This window comes from Equus asinus, chromosome 7 (assembly GCF_041296235.1).
Source record: "Equus asinus isolate D_3611 breed Donkey chromosome 7, EquAss-T2T_v2, whole genome shotgun sequence".
NCBI lineage: Eukaryota > Metazoa > Chordata > Mammalia > Perissodactyla > Equidae > Equus > Equus asinus.
The window spans coordinates 13,836,909-13,855,571 of record NC_091796.1 but is presented as its reverse complement, the minus strand read 5'-3'; the positions used below and the strand labels follow the sequence as shown (position 1 = coordinate 13,855,571).

The 18,663-nt window shown below is 39.7% G+C and overlaps 1 protein-coding gene and 1 long non-coding RNA gene across 2 annotated transcripts in view; one reads left to right on the top strand and one right to left on the bottom strand.

Annotated features, from left to right (window-relative positions):
• Window positions 1–305: 305 nt before the first annotated feature.
• On the top strand, window positions 306–16,003 carry SERPINB2 (serpin family B member 2). The gene is made up of 8 exons (XM_014830775.3): window positions 306–422; window positions 4,429–4,605; window positions 7,882–8,001; window positions 9,338–9,466; window positions 9,966–10,083; window positions 13,549–13,691; window positions 14,316–14,480; window positions 15,035–16,003. The coding sequence occupies exons 2-8, from the start codon at window positions 4,438–4,440 to the stop codon at window positions 15,437–15,439; spliced, it is 1,248 nt and encodes a 415-aa protein (XP_014686261.2). The 5' UTR covers window positions 306–422; window positions 4,429–4,437; the 3' UTR covers window positions 15,440–16,003.
• A 1,596-nt stretch (window positions 16,004–17,599) lies between these two features.
• Window positions 17,600–18,663, bottom strand: part of LOC139045636 (uncharacterized) — a 28,728-nt gene continuing 27,664 nt past the window's right edge. The window contains exon 3 of the long non-coding RNA XR_011504371.1: window positions 17,600–17,719. This is a non-coding gene — a long non-coding RNA (uncharacterized lncRNA). The remainder of the gene's footprint in view (window positions 17,720–18,663) is intronic.

The following is an 18,663-nucleotide window of genomic DNA, read 5'->3' as shown; positions in this document are numbered from 1 at the left end:
CCATCTTTATGTATTTCAAAGATGCCACAGGCCATCCCTGTCAAAGACAGAAGGGGTATTGCAGAATTTGGCACTATCTTTGAACACAGGTATAGAGGGAGACACTTGAAAGTGGGGCTGACACGCTATAGCTAATTTTAACAGGCATGTGTAGATATTGCCAAATTCTTAAGTTTCTGAATGACATCATCCTCCCAACAAATTTCTGAAATGGTGTCTTAGCAAAGAGGCATTTCTATTCTAGTGATGTCTTTCTGAGTAAAATGTTGAATCACTCAAAAGATACAGATTAGAAACAGAGGGAAAAAAAAATGCTGTGTGGGAGGGGCAGAGCTTTATAAAACCAGGCATCACCATGTCTGACTCTAAGGACACTCTCGGAAGACTCTTTCCTGTCTGACAGCACCTCAGAGAATAACAAGGTATTTCAGTGATTTCCACGGGCATCTCTATATAATATAGTTTCATTTTTTCTCTTCTTTCATACTGGTATTATTAACACAATGAAAATTAAAATGGGGGAAGTTTTTAGAGGATGGGTACAAATTTAGTGGTATTTTCTTGTTTAGTTGTTTGTTTAACTTGAAATATTTTAGTTCTATTTGAGTTAAATTTAATGAGATGATCTTGAATCTCAGAAGCCAGCAAATGCCAATGCAACATTAACCAAACCAAAATGTACATTCAAGTTGTGATGTCAATTTTATCAAACAGTTTGAATATGTATATTTTTTTTACCAGCAGGTGTTTTGACACTGAGTTTGATGGAAATAGCTAGATCAATTAAAATATATTAATTTAAGCATTGAAAGTAGTCTATAAATTGTATATAAATATAATACAAATAAAAAGATGACTCAGTTTTCATCTAAAACAATCAGAAACTGCAGAAATTAAGCAGCAATCTGGATTGGGCCAGTTCAACACCAGAATATATTTATTGAATTTAGTTCAATAATTGGTCAATTTAGTGAAAGAGAAAAATCAGCCAAACTAGTTGTTGGATTGACTGAAATAATAGTCCAACAGATAATCTAATACCCCATAAGCAAACACTTATTCATTATGAAAGTCATCAAATAACAAACTGCTTTTAATATTGTAGGGGGAAATGTGTCAATTTTGCACAGGAAGTTTCCTCAAAGTTGTTGTTTTCTCTTTGCTTTCATTGACTTCTGTGGTCAATTTCAAAATATTTGCACTGTGTAGTTACAAAAAAAATTGTTCTAAGTGCCACAGCAAACTGAAATCTAACATCTAGTGCCAAGAAGAAGATGGAGTGGGGTAGTGTGCCTTGTGGCTCCTCTCAAGTGTTTTGTGACCTGTGCCAAGTTTCAGTGGCACATTTGTCAACTTGTGTTTCAGGAAACAACATAAACATCATGGAGCCCAGCCCCATGTATGCTTTCCATCCATTCTTCCCAATGATGCTATTCAACATTAATTAAGAGCATAAGATTTAGAAGTTAATGAAGTTGTGTAACTTACTCTAGTGTTAAGAAATTTACAACAGCTGTGACCTGTTCCGGGAGATTATGTGATTTCATGGCCCTCCGTGACTTCAACTTTACATTGTCTTAGGCAGATTCCCATCCAAATGTAAGGCATGGACTTGTCCAAGAGTTGGGAAATGCTAGATGGGTGCCTTCCTAAATTTCTAAAACTATGAACTTCTCAAACCTCATTTGAAAGGTTTACAGGAGAAGCACCACACTTGGAATCAGGAGGCTGAGGTTCAGTCTAGACTTTGAAACTAACTAGCTGTGCAATTTACATCTTCATATTTTCATTTGTACAACAGGAATTACTAGACTCTATGGGGCAAGGAATTATGCAAAGTAAACAAAACAACGCGGCTGAAGGGATTTGGCAAGTACAAATATAGACATGAAGGTTTTTTTATGTTAACGCACTTAATTGCATCTTTTAAAAATAAAATTTAGACTATTTTTTAAATGAAGTAAATGCACCTGGGACAATTTAATTCTGTTCTTATTTACTCTTTCTCCTTTATAAAGTCACTGATAGTTTTTCTTGACACTCAAATTTTGTTAGTGTCAAAGCGACCAACTATGCAGGTTGTTACAAAGAATTAGGGATAGCAGAAGCCTACATTTACTTTTCTGGCTCCTATATCTTATTTACTTTTTTCACATGGGGATAGAGAAATATTTAATGTATGTTATTAATTCTCAGTTTATTTCCAAAATGTTAGTGAGATGATTTACAAAAAAGATCTGCTCAGTAAGACTAATTAATTATAAAGACAATTTTAAAAAGGTAGAAGGAAGAGGGAGCAAATTGCTGAGCCACTCAAGCTACTCTAACCTCAGTGATGAAGCAAAAGAAAAGGTAGAGTGATCTTTTATTTTTTGAGGAACATTAGCCCTGAGCTAACATCTGCCACCAATCCTCCTCTTTGTGCTGAGGAAGACTGGCCCTGAGTTAACAACCGTGCCCACCTTCCTCTACTTTATATGTGGGATGCCTTCTACAGGATGGCTTGACAAGCGGTGCATAGGTCCCACCCAGGATCTGAATCCATAAATCCGGGGCCACTAAAGTGGAATGTGCAAACTTAACCGCTGCACCACCAGGCCGGCCCACAAGATAAAGTGATTTTCTTTACTTGATAAGCCTTCTAGGAGCATTACAGATTTGCCTCTTTCCTCTTTTTATTTCCTCTTTCCAGTATTTCTCAAACTAGCAGCTTGTCTGAACTCTTCCACATAATAGAGAAGTTAAACATCAGCAGGTGAGGCCGTGTGGGACATTGAATAGCGTGGGTTTCTAAAGCAGACCTAGGCTTGACTACCCGCACCGTTACATACGAACTGTGACCTTATACAAGTTAACTTCTCTGAGCATCAGGATGTAACCTACAAACTGAAGCTAATAGCATCTACCTCATACAGATCTTGTGACGGTTCAGTGAGAAGAAGAGGTGAGAGAGTTTCAGGGACAAGTTTTACCTAATTTACTATTTTGTCTTGATAAAACAAAATTGAGTGGTATTTCAAATGAGAGATTTTGATACAAATTGCAATCATTTTCTTAAAAAGAAATGCTCATGAACCAAGTGTTCACCTAAGATATCCATGGATCAGGGAGGGAAGTGACTGCTAGCCTTCATTGGGAAGCCCTGCTGAGTGAGCCAAGACAACAGCTGCAGGAAGTGCTTCATCCAGGGACTTCCCCAGCCCCTCCTCAGCTCTGGGAAGCCACTGTCACAAGAAGGTTTTCTGTGAGTGATGAGTGTCAGTATTGTTTAGTATATTTATATATTTTGGTAATTATAGGGTGTTTTAAGCCACAAGGAAAGCATATTATACAGTCAGAAAGATGATAATTGGCCAGTACCAACAGATACCCACACACCTCGGGTGTGTCCAAGCATTTGGCTGCATGCAGAGCCTTAGGTCATGGAAGGCGTGTCTGCCATTTACCTTCAGATGGTTGATGGGGGTGTGTGTGTTTCGTATACCCAGCATGATCCCTGCAGTGCTGCCTGGAATTGACTTCTCTGCTAGGGAGTGGCAGGAAAAGAGGGGGCTGTTCCAGCACACCCAGTACTGAACTCAGCATAGGAAGCTCTTTTGTAGCAAGGCTGGGTATGTGCATGTGTTTGGGGGTGGAAAAAGGTGGTAAGGGCTGGGTGAAAATACCAACCCTCAAATAGTGAATCTAAGCCACTTCTAGAATCAAGGAATTTGAAAGAAGATTGACCATCTCAACTGGAGCCAACAGGAATATGTGTGCATGTGGCATACATCTGAATACGTGTGTATTTGCCTGTCTGTGTGCTATGAATCTGTGGGTACAGCACAGAGGTTGAGAGCATGACCCTGGAGGCCACTCACCCGGCTTCAGCCTAGTCCTACCCCTGATACTCAAGTGGCACTGCTCACTTTTTTGACCCTGTCTGTGCAGCAGTTTCTTCCTTTGTAAAACAGAAATAGCAGTGCCCTCCTCTTAAGGTTTCGGTAATCGTTAGTACAGTAAAAGGTTTAGAACAGCATCTATTGTACAGTAAGAATTCAATAAATGATATTTATTGTTACTGCTATTATTATCTTTATTGTGATGTGGAGGGTCACTACTCACATATAACTGTTCATTATATCTCAAGATCAGCTATACAATTTGCAGGATCTGGTGCAAAAGGAACGTGCAGAGTCCCTGGTTTAAAATTGTTAAGAATTTCAAGATGGTGACAGCAGAGCATTGTACCAAGCATGGGGCCCTTTATGGCTGCACAGGTCACATGACCATGATGCTGCCCTGCTCTGCTTCACATTGTTCCACGAAGGAAGAACAGAGAGGGCATCCCTGCCCTATGTGTGGTACAGCCTGAACTACTCTGTTGACATCACCCAAAATGTTGTCATCTTTTAGAGCTGTTTTTTTTCTTCCTCACTTTCCTTCTAGGTTGAAACAATGGAAAACCTTTATGTGGCAAACACAATTTTTGCCCTCAATTTCTTCAAATATCTGGCAAATACAAACAGCACCCAGAATCTCTTCTTCTCTCCATGGAGCATCTCATCCACCATGGCCATGGTCTACCTGGGTGCCAGGGGCAACACTGCAGACCAGATGGCCAAGGTAAGCTTCTGTTAACGCTCCAAATTAGGACTGGATGATTCCTGAACTCAATTGTAGAATTGCTCTAATGTTACCCTTGCGATGTCTTGACTATAACTATCTTGTCTATAAAGTCAGCAATTACAACACAATTTCCTTAAATTCAAACTTACAAAACAGCCAAACCACAAAAACCCTCAACTGTAGATAGCAGAAGGCATATCAGAGTTTCTTGTCCTGCAAGGCTGGAAATTGGTAATAGTGACACCATCTCACATTTTAATAATACTATGTTTATACTTTTCGAAGTATTTTGCCTGCTTTATCTCTTTTGGCTTTAAGACAAGTGTCATTTCACGGGTGGGAAACTGGCAGTGTGAATGAAGCAACTTTCCCAGAGTCTCCCAAGGCTGCCTCACTCCTGGCGAAGTTTCTTCCACTGCTCTGCCACTGTGGTGTGTTTGTTCCCCATGTAAAAATTCCTCCCAGTGGTTTTAAGAGAGGGTCATGAAAAGAAAAATAAGTCTCGGAGCTGTGGTCTCCATACCCTTGGAGATGCACGGAGAGCAATGTGACTTCAGAGAACCTCAGCCACGTTATCAACCCCATGAGGTCATGTCAACAAAATGGGGCCTGGCATGATGACTGGTCTTCAAAATCAAGGTGGACAGTGTGTGGAGCAGCACTGTGAGGTACTTCTATCAAGGCCACTGGCTTCCTTCCTTGGTGAACGGACACAAGTTCAGTCAGGGGACACTTTCACTGAATCTGGTGCCTTGAAAATACATTGAACTACTTCAACTGCACACTGCAATATTCCTATGGAATGAATTCAGCACATTTAAAATTCACATGATCCTATTTCCTAGGTCAGTGACCCAGCCGAGGTCGTCATATGCTGTAATTAAAATTCTTTTATAGTCACATATACACAAACATTCAAATTGGATGCTTTAAGTACAGGCTTTGGTTTCTCACAAGCACGCATTGTGCTTTCAGTCACGCCAAAATGCCACGGGCTACTCTCGGGTTTCCCATGAGAAGTACCTGAGTATGTACATATACATATACCCTTCCCAGATACACAGGGACCCATTTCAGATGGGCTTTGTTTGAAGTGGCTCACAGAGAGAGCATTGGTCAATCTCACTCCAGGAGGAGGAGGGATGGCTGCATCACTTTCTGTGTTTGTGGCGGTTTAAACACTGACTTACAACTCAATTGCTCAACTCTCTAATAGCAGCGACATTTTGCAACACTCCTTCCCCTTTATTTTCTTATTGAAAAAATAGTGAACTGCATTGGAAACTTTAGAAAACATCAGGGTCTTAATTTTTTAAGTGTAAAGGAATCAAAAGCAATATATTTTGAAGGCAAATGCTACATGAAGTACTCTAGGCTGTTAAAGTAAAAAAATTGACTTTGATACCAAAGGAGAATTAACTTATTTGTCACCATGGGCACAATATAGCTTTTCTGTATCTGAAAAGTGCTTCAAGCATATGGAACTATGTAAAGATTTTATATAGCTTTCTTGTAAGTCTGCTGCATGTACATATGTGGATAATTCTTTACTAAAAGGAAAGAGGAGAAGCTCTTTTGCTTGGAGGAAGAAGCATGGACTTTGGGGACAGACCTACCTGTGTTGAGTGGTGGCTCTGCCACTTGCTAGGTGCATGAGTGAAGGCATTTAAACTCTCTGAGGCTCAGTTTTCTCATCTATAAAATGAGTATGAAAATGCATAACCCGCAAGACTGTTGTGAGGATTGGAGATAATGTGTAAAGCACCTCTTAGCAGAAGTTGTCACAATAGCTAATGTTTATTAGTGCCTGAGCCAAGCACCTTTCTAAGAACGCAATTTACCCACATACTACAAAATCCTAGGAGGTAGTAGGCGCTATGATTCCCGTACTCATTTTACAGATGAAGAAGTTAGGGCAAGAAGAGACCACACAGTTGGGAACTGGTGTACCTGGTAAGGGTGGTATGATTGTAGCAGAAAGAGAGGCATAACTGGAAGGCATCCACTCCTACAGAGCACAGGTCTATGAGGTTAGCATGCCAACAAGGACTGTTCTCCCAGCTCTTACGTTTAGGGTAAGGCGCTGACCCACCCAGACCAACCTCCTTTCTGGGTGGTATACCTACCTTGTAATTTTTCCATGCCTCTGCAAGGCTCAGGGTCACCTCGCCAAAACCCCTCCCCTGCAGGGACTTTTACAGTGGTTCTGGAAGGCTTTAGTGCTGACCTGGGACCCCTGATTGAAGGGTCAGTTTCCTTAGAAGGGAGGATAACAGGGGAAGCTGTTACAGGAACATTCTTCTCATATGTGGGGGCAGAGTAGGACCATTTTTTTTGATAGACTATTAGGTAGGACTTATAACATACACTCTGAGGAGCAGAGAAAGACCCCACAAACCCTGACTCCTCTCCTTCCAGCCCAGAAACTCACCACCTGCTGGACAAGCCTGCCTTTCCCTCATTACCAGAGGCCCCACCATCAATCCATTTACTAGATAAGCTCCTCCTCACTGTGGGCTCCACGGGGATGGGGAAGTTCCACAGGACCAATGGGATCCCAAGGATGTTGGAGGCGGAAGGGACGTCTGGGTGGCAGGGCCAGGTTGGGAAGGCTACAGTGTTAGTGGAGGGGATCTGAGGCAGCTTCCTAGGAGCCAATCTTTTCCTACCAGCTTCACTGTGTTATCTGGATCTGCTACTTACACTATAAACAGATTCGTATTGTCATCTGACCCATCATCTGTCCCCCGACATGGGTATTAGTTTCTCTCTGTGTGTGAATATCGTTTGTGTAAATGTTTTAGGTGATTCCTGTTAACACTAAGTGACCTGTTTTTATGCTTATGCTGACTTTGGCTTGGAGTTTTTTAACAGATTTAAGTGAATAATACATAAAGATGCTGAGTAGAGCAATAGGTACAAAGTCCCTGGTGAAGCTTATTACTTTCTTCAAAATACTGGCATTTTTTTCAAGGCAATTTATGGGTTGGATGATAATTTAGGGAAGATGTTATAAATCATCTCATAAAAACAAATCATTGTCCAAAATGGCCAGTATATGGATTAGTATGGAGTCTCTCATTTTGTTTCTTGTAAGAGAAATTTCTGTTGGCTGATACTTACTACATATAAAGAGTATCTGTGTTTTTTCCCCACATGCAAAAAGGCAGGGAACTAGACCTAAGACCACTAAGAGGTATCAGATAGCCATTGGTTTAAAGTTTAAGTAATTTAGCAGGAAAACGTACCCATTCTCTCTAATTCTAATTGCAGGTGCTTCAGTTTAACAAAGTTATAGTCTGTGATGTCCCCCCAGTGACCCCAGAGGAGTTCACCAGTGGTGAAATCATGCAGCAGATCCAGCAGGTCACTTATCCTGATGCTATTTTACAGGTATTTAACTCATTCATTCACATTTCTTTTATATTTTATTTTTGGAATCTTCTTGTCTTAAAAATCACAATGTTAGGGAAGGAACCTAGTACAACTTTCCCCATTCACAGAAAGAAAACTAAGACTCAGAGTCCTTAAGTAAATATCCTATGGTCACAGTAAGAAGTAAGGGCAGAGCCAGGGTAGAATCCAGACTTTGTGACTTCTAGGCCCAGACTGTTTCTAAATTCTATCACACCCCTGGCCATTAGTAGGTATGTGTAATTTATTTCAAGACCATGGTAGAGAGTCCTAGAAAACACATGCATAAATACAGCTTCCCAGAGGGGAGGCGGTAAGGAGTAACAAATAATTGAGGAATGGGGAAGGCCAGGACCGATAACTTCATAAGGGACCACAGACCCTCAATCAATCTATTTATCTATCATCTCTCTATCTCTCTCTCTCTATCATCTATCTATCTATCTATCTATCTATCTATCTATCATCTGTCTATCTCAAGTAGCAACATCTTTTCTCAATACTCCATTTCCTTAAACACTAGCTATCCACCTACTTTATAGGAACTTGTCATAGATGTGCTCTTATTGGTAAGCAACCTCCATAATCACATTCCTGAGTTAGGTTGTGTGGAGCTTTCTCCCATAGCTTCCTTCATAGGAGTGCTGATGCTCCATCTGCCCATCACCGGGGAATTATGGGCTAGAGGAGGTGGAGAGGGCCCCTTCAGCATGGAGATTCACCAGGTCTAAATGGACACTTGGCAGTCCATCTGCAGGGCTCTGTCCTCCACTTCACCTGGCCACCGCTGTGACTAACCCCTGTCTGTCCCCGTGCTTACAAACTTCAGGTTGGGGATTGGAATTCTCCTTCACTTTCATGGCTGTCTAAAACCAACATTTTCCAGTGCCCAAACTACCCCTCAATTATAAAATGGGTATTTTTAGAAGTTATGTGAACTCTGTTTAGAACAATTTTAAGGTAATATTTTAATATAATAAAAATTCCTTAGAGACCTTGAGGTTTAGGAAACTGTAAAAGGAGCCTGACTTTTTTCTAGGATGTTGGTTACTTCATGGTTAAATCCAATCCATAGGCACAACAAAATTCGAAATGACTAAAAAATTATCTTGTTAGTTTTAATGCACCACATCTATATCAAGAGCATTTCCTCAGAGATTCCTCTAAAGTGCCAGAAAAAAGTAAACATTAATACAGTATTTTACTAATTAATTAATACAGCAGTGTTGTTTTTAAAAAAAAATCCCATTGCTTATGAAATATCTTGCTTAGTAGTCCTGTGTTATATAAAGAGAATCTCTCCTTTCTGTTTAAGGCACAAGTTGGAGATAAAATCCATTCATCCTTCCGTTCTCTCATCTCTGCAATCAACACATCCACAGGGGAGTGTTTATTGGAAAGCGCCAGTAAGCTGTTTGGCGAGAAGTCTGCCAAATTCCGGGAAGTAAGTTAAACCTGTAATTGAAATGACAGCGCCCCAAACCTGCAATGACGTCACGTCCAAAACTGTTCTCTATGATCCATACAGAGAGTCAGAATTCCATGCAGCTTCCCGATAGCTTCCTAAGATATCCCACATGCTCCCTCTGTCGGTGCTTCCTCTCCCTGCTGCAAAATTCCCACTAGATGAGTAGTAAGCACTTAGGAAGAACACAACTGATTTCCAGCACCAGCACTGCTATCCGTCTAGTTCAACCTTTACCCTCAAATTCAGTGTCTACAATGAAAAGAATGCAGGAGGGCAAATAGAATTGGGGATGAGTGTGGGGTAAGCAGGTCAAGAGAGCACTTAGAATCTGCATTCCCTCTTTCAGCCCACCCCATAGACCCCTTCCCCTACCTCAGTTCCCCCAGTCTTGACCGGAAGCCTGTAATTCACAATTACACCAAGGCTCGTTCAGTACATATTCTATGTAACCTTTACCGTTTTTCTTGCTTTAAAGGAATACATACAACTCTGTAAGAAATATTACTCTACAGAACCCCAGGCAGTCGACTTCCTAGAACATGCAGAAGAAGCCAGAAAAAAGATTAATTCTTGGGTTGAGACCCAAACCAAAGGTAAAACTAAGGAAATATTTTGTGTTCATTCCACTTAGAAAACTCTGATCTATTTTTTAAAACCATCCCTGGACTTAGCCCTTGCTCCCTTAAAATTCATTCAACCTTAGTTATTTTGGTTAAGGTAATCTTACTCTTATTTAGCTGAGTGGTGTTTTAAATAATTGAGGCCTACTAACAGAAGACATGGTTCAGTACTTAAATAATCTGATTTTGGATATTACCTTAGAATAGAACATGAGAGGAGGCAGACATTTTTCAACATAGGAAATATCAGTGTTGAAATAATTGTGACTGTACATCCACTGTGGACAAAAACAAAGAAAAAGGCTTGACCCTCACCTGAGTGATTGGTGTGAGACTATTGGCAATGGAAGAGGGCGGGATCATAAAATTATTTAACTCTTTCTTCTCTTTCACCATTCAGAGTCAATCTGCTTTCAAGTTCTTTTGGTCTCTGCTTCATCTCTCCTTGATTGTCGAAGCCACTTCTATCATAGTAACTTATGTCCTTAGTTCTTTCTTAAGCTCCTGTCTCTCTTTGTAATTTTTACAAGGACTGAAATGTAATTAAATCATTTATTCATTGTTATTGAATTCAGTCCTTCAGCCAACAATGATTTAGCCACCGCATATTATGTGCCAGACACTGTACGTGGAGAGGAGGATAAAAATGGTAAACAACACAGAATCCAGACCCTGCCATCATGGGACTGATGGTCTAGGGAGACATTCAATCCCATTGGCATTTGCTATCAATGGTGATAGGTGCTTCTACAGGGAAGCACAGGACCCAGCATGGGAGCACAGAGGAAAGGTACCTGACTCCAGTGCCCTGATAAGAGGAGACTTCCTGGAATAAGAAACATTTATGTTGTGATTAGGAGGATGGGCTGCAGCTGGCCAGGCAGAGGGCATTGTCTCTGGGGAGAGAGTTCGAGGCAAAGGGCACAGATGTGCAAAGATCCAGAGGTGAGAGACCGTGGTCTCTGGGGAAATGAATGGAGTTTGGTTTGACTGGAGAGTGGAGCTGAAAGGAGGAAATGAAGCTAAAGGGGTGAAGTAACACGTTTATCATGCTAGCCCCACACTAAAATCTCTCTGGGGACCTCCTACTGTGCTCAGCAGAAGATCCTACTCTACCTTGACTTTTGTGTTCTCCATAATCCGACAGACTATACTTGACTACTGCTGACTCCTGAGCTCTCATAAACACATCGCGACCTCCATACTTTCTTTCAATACATTCCTCAACTTCAGAATGTTAAATGGCAATCAGAGTCTTAGTCTTTCCTAGAGGGATCTCCCAACCATGTCTTCATCTTCCCTCTTCTCGACTCCTCTAGTACTTTGTCAGCTTCATGATTCATGTTAACATTTGCCATATATGGCCTTGAACTGTTATTGAACTGACTTTATTTTGTTTGCTTTGCCATCCCACTTAGACTATAATTATTTTAGAGTAGGGCCAGTATGTTACGCTCCTCCTGTGTCCCCACAAAAATTAGCACAGTCTTTTGATGATAGCTAAAATCCTTCTTTCCTCTAAATTTCCAGGTATTATTATAGGTCTTAAATAAGTAATTATTAAATAGTCACATATAGATGGGTTTCTAAGAGGAAAAAAGTAGAGATTATTACGGATGTAGAACTGTTTTGGTATTTCACAGATTTATGAGCTGCTAGGATTGCAATGGTCTTTGAGGATGATTTATCCAAACTGCCACTTTATGGTTGTGGACTCCAAACCCCTGAGGGGCTAACTGCCTCATCTAAGAACCCACTGCCACTTAGGGGTGAGGCTGGGGTTCCCTCTTCCGTCTAACCGTCTAACTCTGGAAGTCTTCATCTGGATGTTTAAAGAGTTTGATGACAACGCAAAAAAGTGGATCTTTATTTAACTCATGTTTAAAACATTGTTCCAAGCAATAGTTTGGTGTCTTGATTTTTTAGCTACGATAATGGGAAAAAGCACATAAATTAAGTTCTATAAAATTTAAAAAATACTTTTGTTTTTCTGAAAATAGTTGATCTGCTTTAGTTCTTAATTTTCATTACGAATTTTTAAATTACTGTCCTAAAATATTGACAAACCACTGACACAAAGGAAGCAGGGAAAGTGAAGATTCACGGAAGTGAAAGTAAAAACGGAGTGCAAAATTAGAGACACACGACAGTTTTGTTTTTTGCAGAACAGGATGAATTGTTTTTCTCTTTAAGCTTCATGTTGCATGGCTGTAAGTGAATCAGTTGTATTGCCAAACTGCCAAGTAGTCATTGGGCTGACTGTTTTACCAAATTTTACAATAATTTGAGAGAATTTTCTGTTTTATTTGTTATGATCAAATACTAGTTTTGTCATATGCATCACAAAGTTAAAGAAAACATTAGTAGATTTCAATGGTAACCAAGAATTTTAAGTGCCTGGGGATGTATTGAATGGAGATATTGAACGTATGCATTGACGGTGGTCAGAATACAGCGACCTTTTTACTAGAGTCCTGTATCTATCTGTAGGATTGGGAGGTGCTGAACTAAGAAGACAGAATCCTGATTAGCTTACCAGCATTGTGACCTCGGGAGGATTGCTAACCTCTCTCACCATGGTGTCCTTTTGTGTAAAAGGACACTAATAACACCAAATAAAATAGCTGTGAGGATTATATACAATAATGTACTTAGTGGCTGAAATATTGCAGAGCAGGTATTCACTATAAATGGGCTGTTTCTTAAACCAACTTTATCTTTTAAAAAACTATCACACTTGGATGTTATCATTTCTGAGACCTTTCTCCGGCTCACTCATTTACTCTGTTCTCTGTTTTGTCATAGCACTTTGCATTATTTAGCTCTATTATAGAACTTATCACACATTGTTTTACAATGTTTTCCAACTGATTTTGAAAGTCTCTTCCAATATTCTCAGCCTTATGAGGACAATTCTTGCTTTCTCCCCTCTTGTATCTGCACTATTCCTCGTGTAGGTCTAGGCCTAGCACAGCTTCCAAAAAAGTGTTGTTGAATGAATCAGTGAGTAGGACCCACAGATGGTCCAGACAGGTGTAGAAGGAGCACTAAGCGACATACTGTACAAAGGCACTGTTATCCTTCAGAGACTCCCTTTCACTCCCATCTGAACTGAATAACTTCATACAACTACAAAACTTTGAGAAAACAGTAGAAAATGAAGTGAAAATCTCCTCTCCAAGTTTGATAGTCATTCTAAATTTCAAATGCATTACTTCTTCATTTTCTCTCAGATTTTGCAAACCTGAGAAATTTGGTCTGAGTTTTACTTATGCTTTAAATAAATCCAGAGAAAAACTTGAGCTTGAAGATAAATCTCTCTGCAGAGTTTGACAAATGTGGGTGCTGGGTTTGAGGGCAACTCAAAAGATTCAAGAAATCATAATAACTTAACAGCTCTTTATCGTGAAACCTAAACATATGTCATGTTCTCCACAGGCAAAATCTCAAAGTTACTACCACAAGGTTCTGTAGATGGGGACACCAGGATGGTCTTGGTGAATGCTGTCTACTTCAAAGGAAAGTGGAAAACTCCATTTCAGAAGAAATTAAATGGGCTTTATCCTTTCCGTGTGAACTCGGTATGAAACAACAAGCCACATTTTCCTAACATATATTTTAGGACCTTAGACAAGAAAGAGAAAGAATTAGAGACGACGCATTGATGCTCATACATGACTTGCTAGTTATAAGTTACGCACATTGGACAGTTGATTGACTTTTTCAAGTTACTGAATATCATTCAGGAATTTTTTGAGAAGCCACATGAGCAGTGGTGAAAGACCATGGGCTTTATAATTCACAATCCTGGACTCGATGTAGGCTCTACCACTCACCAGCTATGACTTTACTTATGTTTGATGCATTACATGTTTTGATCTGTAAAACTGGGATAATAATAACATCCAACTCAAAATGTTGTTGTAAAGATTCAATGAAATTTAGCAGAGTTCTTGACCCATAGTAGGTACTGAACAAATGTTTTAGTATTATTACTATTATCGTCCATCTTATGAGTAATGGGTGTAATCTTGAAAGCTAATAAGATCAGAGCCATTGTAAGGGTATACAAATAACTTATTTTATTGACTTTAAAAAACATATTTCTTCAACACTTAAGCAGAACCCATTCTCTTTTATGTCTAATTGTAAATCTCTTGACATCTTAGTATCAACTTTCATAGTTTACTTTTTAATAATTTTAGATTCGGCGTAAACCTATACAGATGATGTACTTGCGTGAAAAGCTGAACATTGGATACATAGGAGACCTAAAGACTCAGATTTTAGAACTTCCATATGCTGGAGATATCAGCATGTTCCTGTTGCTTCCAGATGAAATTACTGACGTGTCCACTGGCTTGGAGTTGGTAAGCCTTTCCAACTTTAACTGTTTTAGACTTCTGGGGCTAAACTTACCTGTCACGGTGAATGTATCTACACCTTCGGAAATGATGTGCAAAAATAAAAAAATATATGAGTTGCGGCCGGCCCGGTGGCATGGCAAAGTTCACATGCTCCGTTTCGGTGGCTCAGGGTTTGCCAGTTCAGATCCTGGATGCAGACATGCACGGCTTATCCAGCCATGCTGTGGCAGGTGTCCCACATATAAAATAGAGGAAGATGGGCACAGATGTTAGCTCAGGGCCAATATTCCTCAGCAAAAAGAGGAGGATTGGCGGTGGATGTTAGCTCAGGACTAATCTGCCTCAAAAAAAAAAAAAAAATGTGAGTTGAGAGTAAATGTAACATGTCTCAAACATACATGCTACCTTCTTGCCAAAGTTTTACCAATCTAGTCAATTTTTTTGTCACCCGCAATACGGTAAAGTTAAAGTCACTGATTTTTAACATAGACTTAGAAGTTGTTTTCCTTCTCTTCTAAGCGCTCAGTGGTTCTGTTTTTTTGTTTGTTTATTTGTAGCTGGAAAGTGAAATAACCTATGACAAACTCAACAAGTGGACCAGCAAAGACACAATGGCTGAAGATGACGTGGAGGTGTTTGTCCCACAGTTCAAATTAGAAGAGCATTATGAACTCAAATCCATTCTGAGAAGAATGGGCATGGATGATGCCTTCAACGAGGGCCAGGCTAATTTCTCAGGCATGTCAGAAAGAAACGACCTGTTTCTGTCTGAAGTGTTCCATCAAGCCACTGTGGATGTTAACGAGGAGGGCACTGAAGCAGCTGCTGGCACTGGGACCATTATGTCAGGGAGAACTGGCCATGGAGGCCCACAGTTTGTGGCAGATCATCCTTTCCTCTTCTTTATCATGCACAAAATAACCAAGAACATCCTCTTTTTTGGCAGATTTGCCTCACCCTAAAATTGAAAGGTTCTGTTTCTGCACAGGATTTTGTAATATGAGCTATAAGCCTCAGATTTGCTCTAGTGCCCAAAATTTAGAGACTTTTTCTATATATTTCTGTTTTTCTGAACCTCTATTACCCCCTAAATATAAATACAGAAATAACTAGACAACTGTCAATCACAGCGTTAGCAACCCTATTAATCCTTTGATCTAAAATGGGATTATGTCCCATTTAGTTCTTCCTTACTCTTAGTTTATTTCATAGCATTATCTTTTGCTGTATTATTTATTATTTTGTAAAATGGTTTTTTAATTGTTGTTCACTATTTAATGAGGCTGATACCATTACAAAGCAGGTGATCAGTTATTTTTGTTTCTAAGGAAATGCATTTATTTGTTCTTATCATGAAGGATCAGTAGGTGTCCTCTGTGCCCGTTTATAATAAAAATCTAGAAGAAAGTATTGAACAACAAGGAAATATATATTTGCATTTCTAGCATTATGTATCACATAGATGTGTCAGTAACTTATGTAAAATCACAAATATACAATAAATAAACATGTTTCACACAACCATTTATTTGTTGTCATTTTATTAGGTCTTCAGATCATAAGACCTGTTATATCTTGATTCTCAGGAATCAGGCATTATGGTTCATTTGTGGGAATGAAGAAAAAATAGACAGAATAAAGGAACCAAGGAGATAACCAAACCTCTTGCAAGGAGCCATAGTGTTGGGGGTGGGATGATGTTATGTGAAAAATGCTTTAGAGCTTAGAGCTGCCTTCTCACACCAGTAAAAGGCATAGCAATTCAGAATAGTTTGGATCAGAGTCCCTTGGGGACACTCATGTTTAAACCTCAAGAACATCAAGAATAAGCCTCAAGTCCAGTGGTCCAGACATAGAATCAAGGTCACAGTCACTGAGCTGACAGTTCAGAGGAGTGGAGATGGGCTGGGTGCAAGAGCAGGAGGGGAAACACAAGATGGCTTCTTTTAAAGGCGTTTGGTTCAAATAGCACTGAATACTTTTGAGTGAACATAACAGAAGTGCTGAGAGCTAAGGCAGATCCGAGGTTTGGAGAGTCTGAGCTCACTGCAGGGTCTGGCTGCAGAAGTGTGGCTGGATCCTGGAAATGCACCTCAGGCATCACCCTCCTTGTGGCGGAAGGTGGGGATGGATGACCCCCTGGAGCGTGGTGGCTAAAGAGGTAGCCTCAGGACCTTGACTCCAAATCCCAGTTCTAACACTTACAAGTCTAACCATGGGCGAGGAGTGGTGCTTTGTCACGCTTCGGTTTTCTTTCAGTGTAAGCTGGGAAGATAATGCTTTCCTCGTAAGGCTGCTATGATGATCAAATGAATTCATACATAAGCAATTGAAAGAATGCTTAGCATATACAGTATTTAACAAATAATAGTGATTATGATTATTATCTTTGTCAGTAACAAAACTGTCTCACTTTCAGCTGATCAAACATGGAATCCCAGAAAATTATTCAGTTAATTTTTTAAGGCTGGAATTGTGATTTTTTTCCCCCTTTAATCAGATATTCATAAAAATTGGGGCGGTTCTTGCTTCTTGCATTCTTCTTCTTACTTTTAGATTCATTTTTCTATGTAGTTCAATAATTCATTCAGCAAGTCAACAGGTAGCAGCTTTCTGAATCACTGTGAATCTTAAGATATCCATATTTCTCTCTCGTTATTGAATTAGAGCATGAGCGTAGAATTCTAGGTTCGAAGCACTCTTCAGCACTTTAAGGGGAAGATTTTTCTATCTTCTGGCACCAAAGTTGCTGATGGGAAAGTTGATATCAAGATAATTCTTGTGCTGATAATTTTAATAATTTTCTCTTTATTCTTGATGATGTTCCTGATATTTCATTGCATTAAGGGTAATTTTTAAATTGTTTTTTAAAATTTATCTTGCTTATCAGCAGATTTTTTTTCCATCTGGAAACTTGCATATTGCTTCACTTCTGGGAAAGTCTCGGTCATTGCTATGGACTGAATGTTTGTGTCCCCCTAATAGATATATTGAAATCCTAATTCCCAGTGTGATGGTACTTGGAAGTGGGGCCTATGGGAGGGAATTAGGGTTAGCTTAGATCATGAGGGTGGAATCCTCCTGATAAATTCGTGCCTTTACAAGGAGAAGAAGGGACCAGAGCTTCCTCTTTCCACCATATGTGGACACAGAGAGTAGGCAGCCATCTGAACCAAGAAGAGAGCCCTCACCGAGAATCCAACTATGCTGGCACCCTGATCTCATGCTTCCAGCTTCCAGAACTGTAAAAAATAAATGTTTGCTGTTTAAGCCACCCAAGCTATGGTACTTTGTTATAGCAACCCAAATTGAATAAGACAGCCATGCCATTATCCACTCAGTTGTCTCTGCTCCACTCTATTGACTTTCTTCCAGATTCCTATTAGAATAACACTGATGCACCTGGAGTTCTTCTCTCTGTTTCAACAAATTTTTGAATGCCTACTAAAGTCATTCAGTCTAAACATTAAATATCATAAAAGGACTAGAACAAAAATTCTTCCTCCCACCCCAGTTCCCCATTCATTTAGTTCATATTCTTCCATCCCCACTAGTAATAACTGTACATATTACTAAATACACATAGGACAGGCCATAAATAACAACAAACAAAATTATGCTAACGGTATTATATTGTTAACCTAAGATATTATTATCTCTTTCTTCCCCCTCCCCAACAGGCACCAAAATAATGGGCAATTATGATTTTATTGATGTAGGTAGTATATCTATGTGTAAGGATTTTAATCAAGAGCTAAGTGAGGAAGAAATCTGGAGAAGGTTTTGGGGGAAAAAATGAGTAAAACTTAGTCTGTGACTTTAAAGAAGATGGAACAATTTCTTGGCTGGTTCAGAAGAATCTACATTGATGCATTTAATGCAAGATAAGTAACTGAAGCAAGTCTCCACGCTGTGCAGTGACGCAGCACAAGCCATTCTCTGGTGAACCACTGTGACTCAAGATGAGCAGTCCCTCTATCTAGAGCCTCCTTATGACAGTTTCAGCTAATAATAGTCTGGAGGCATCCTTGGATAATAATATCTGCTCAGCACACGTCAGTCAGGCAGGCCTCACAGGATTTCCTACCACAAGTCACATTTTCTGGTGAAATCCAGAGAAACATTCTGCTCTAGGTTCCACACCGACATTCAAATATTAAACTCCGAGCCAGTTTACCAGAAGATA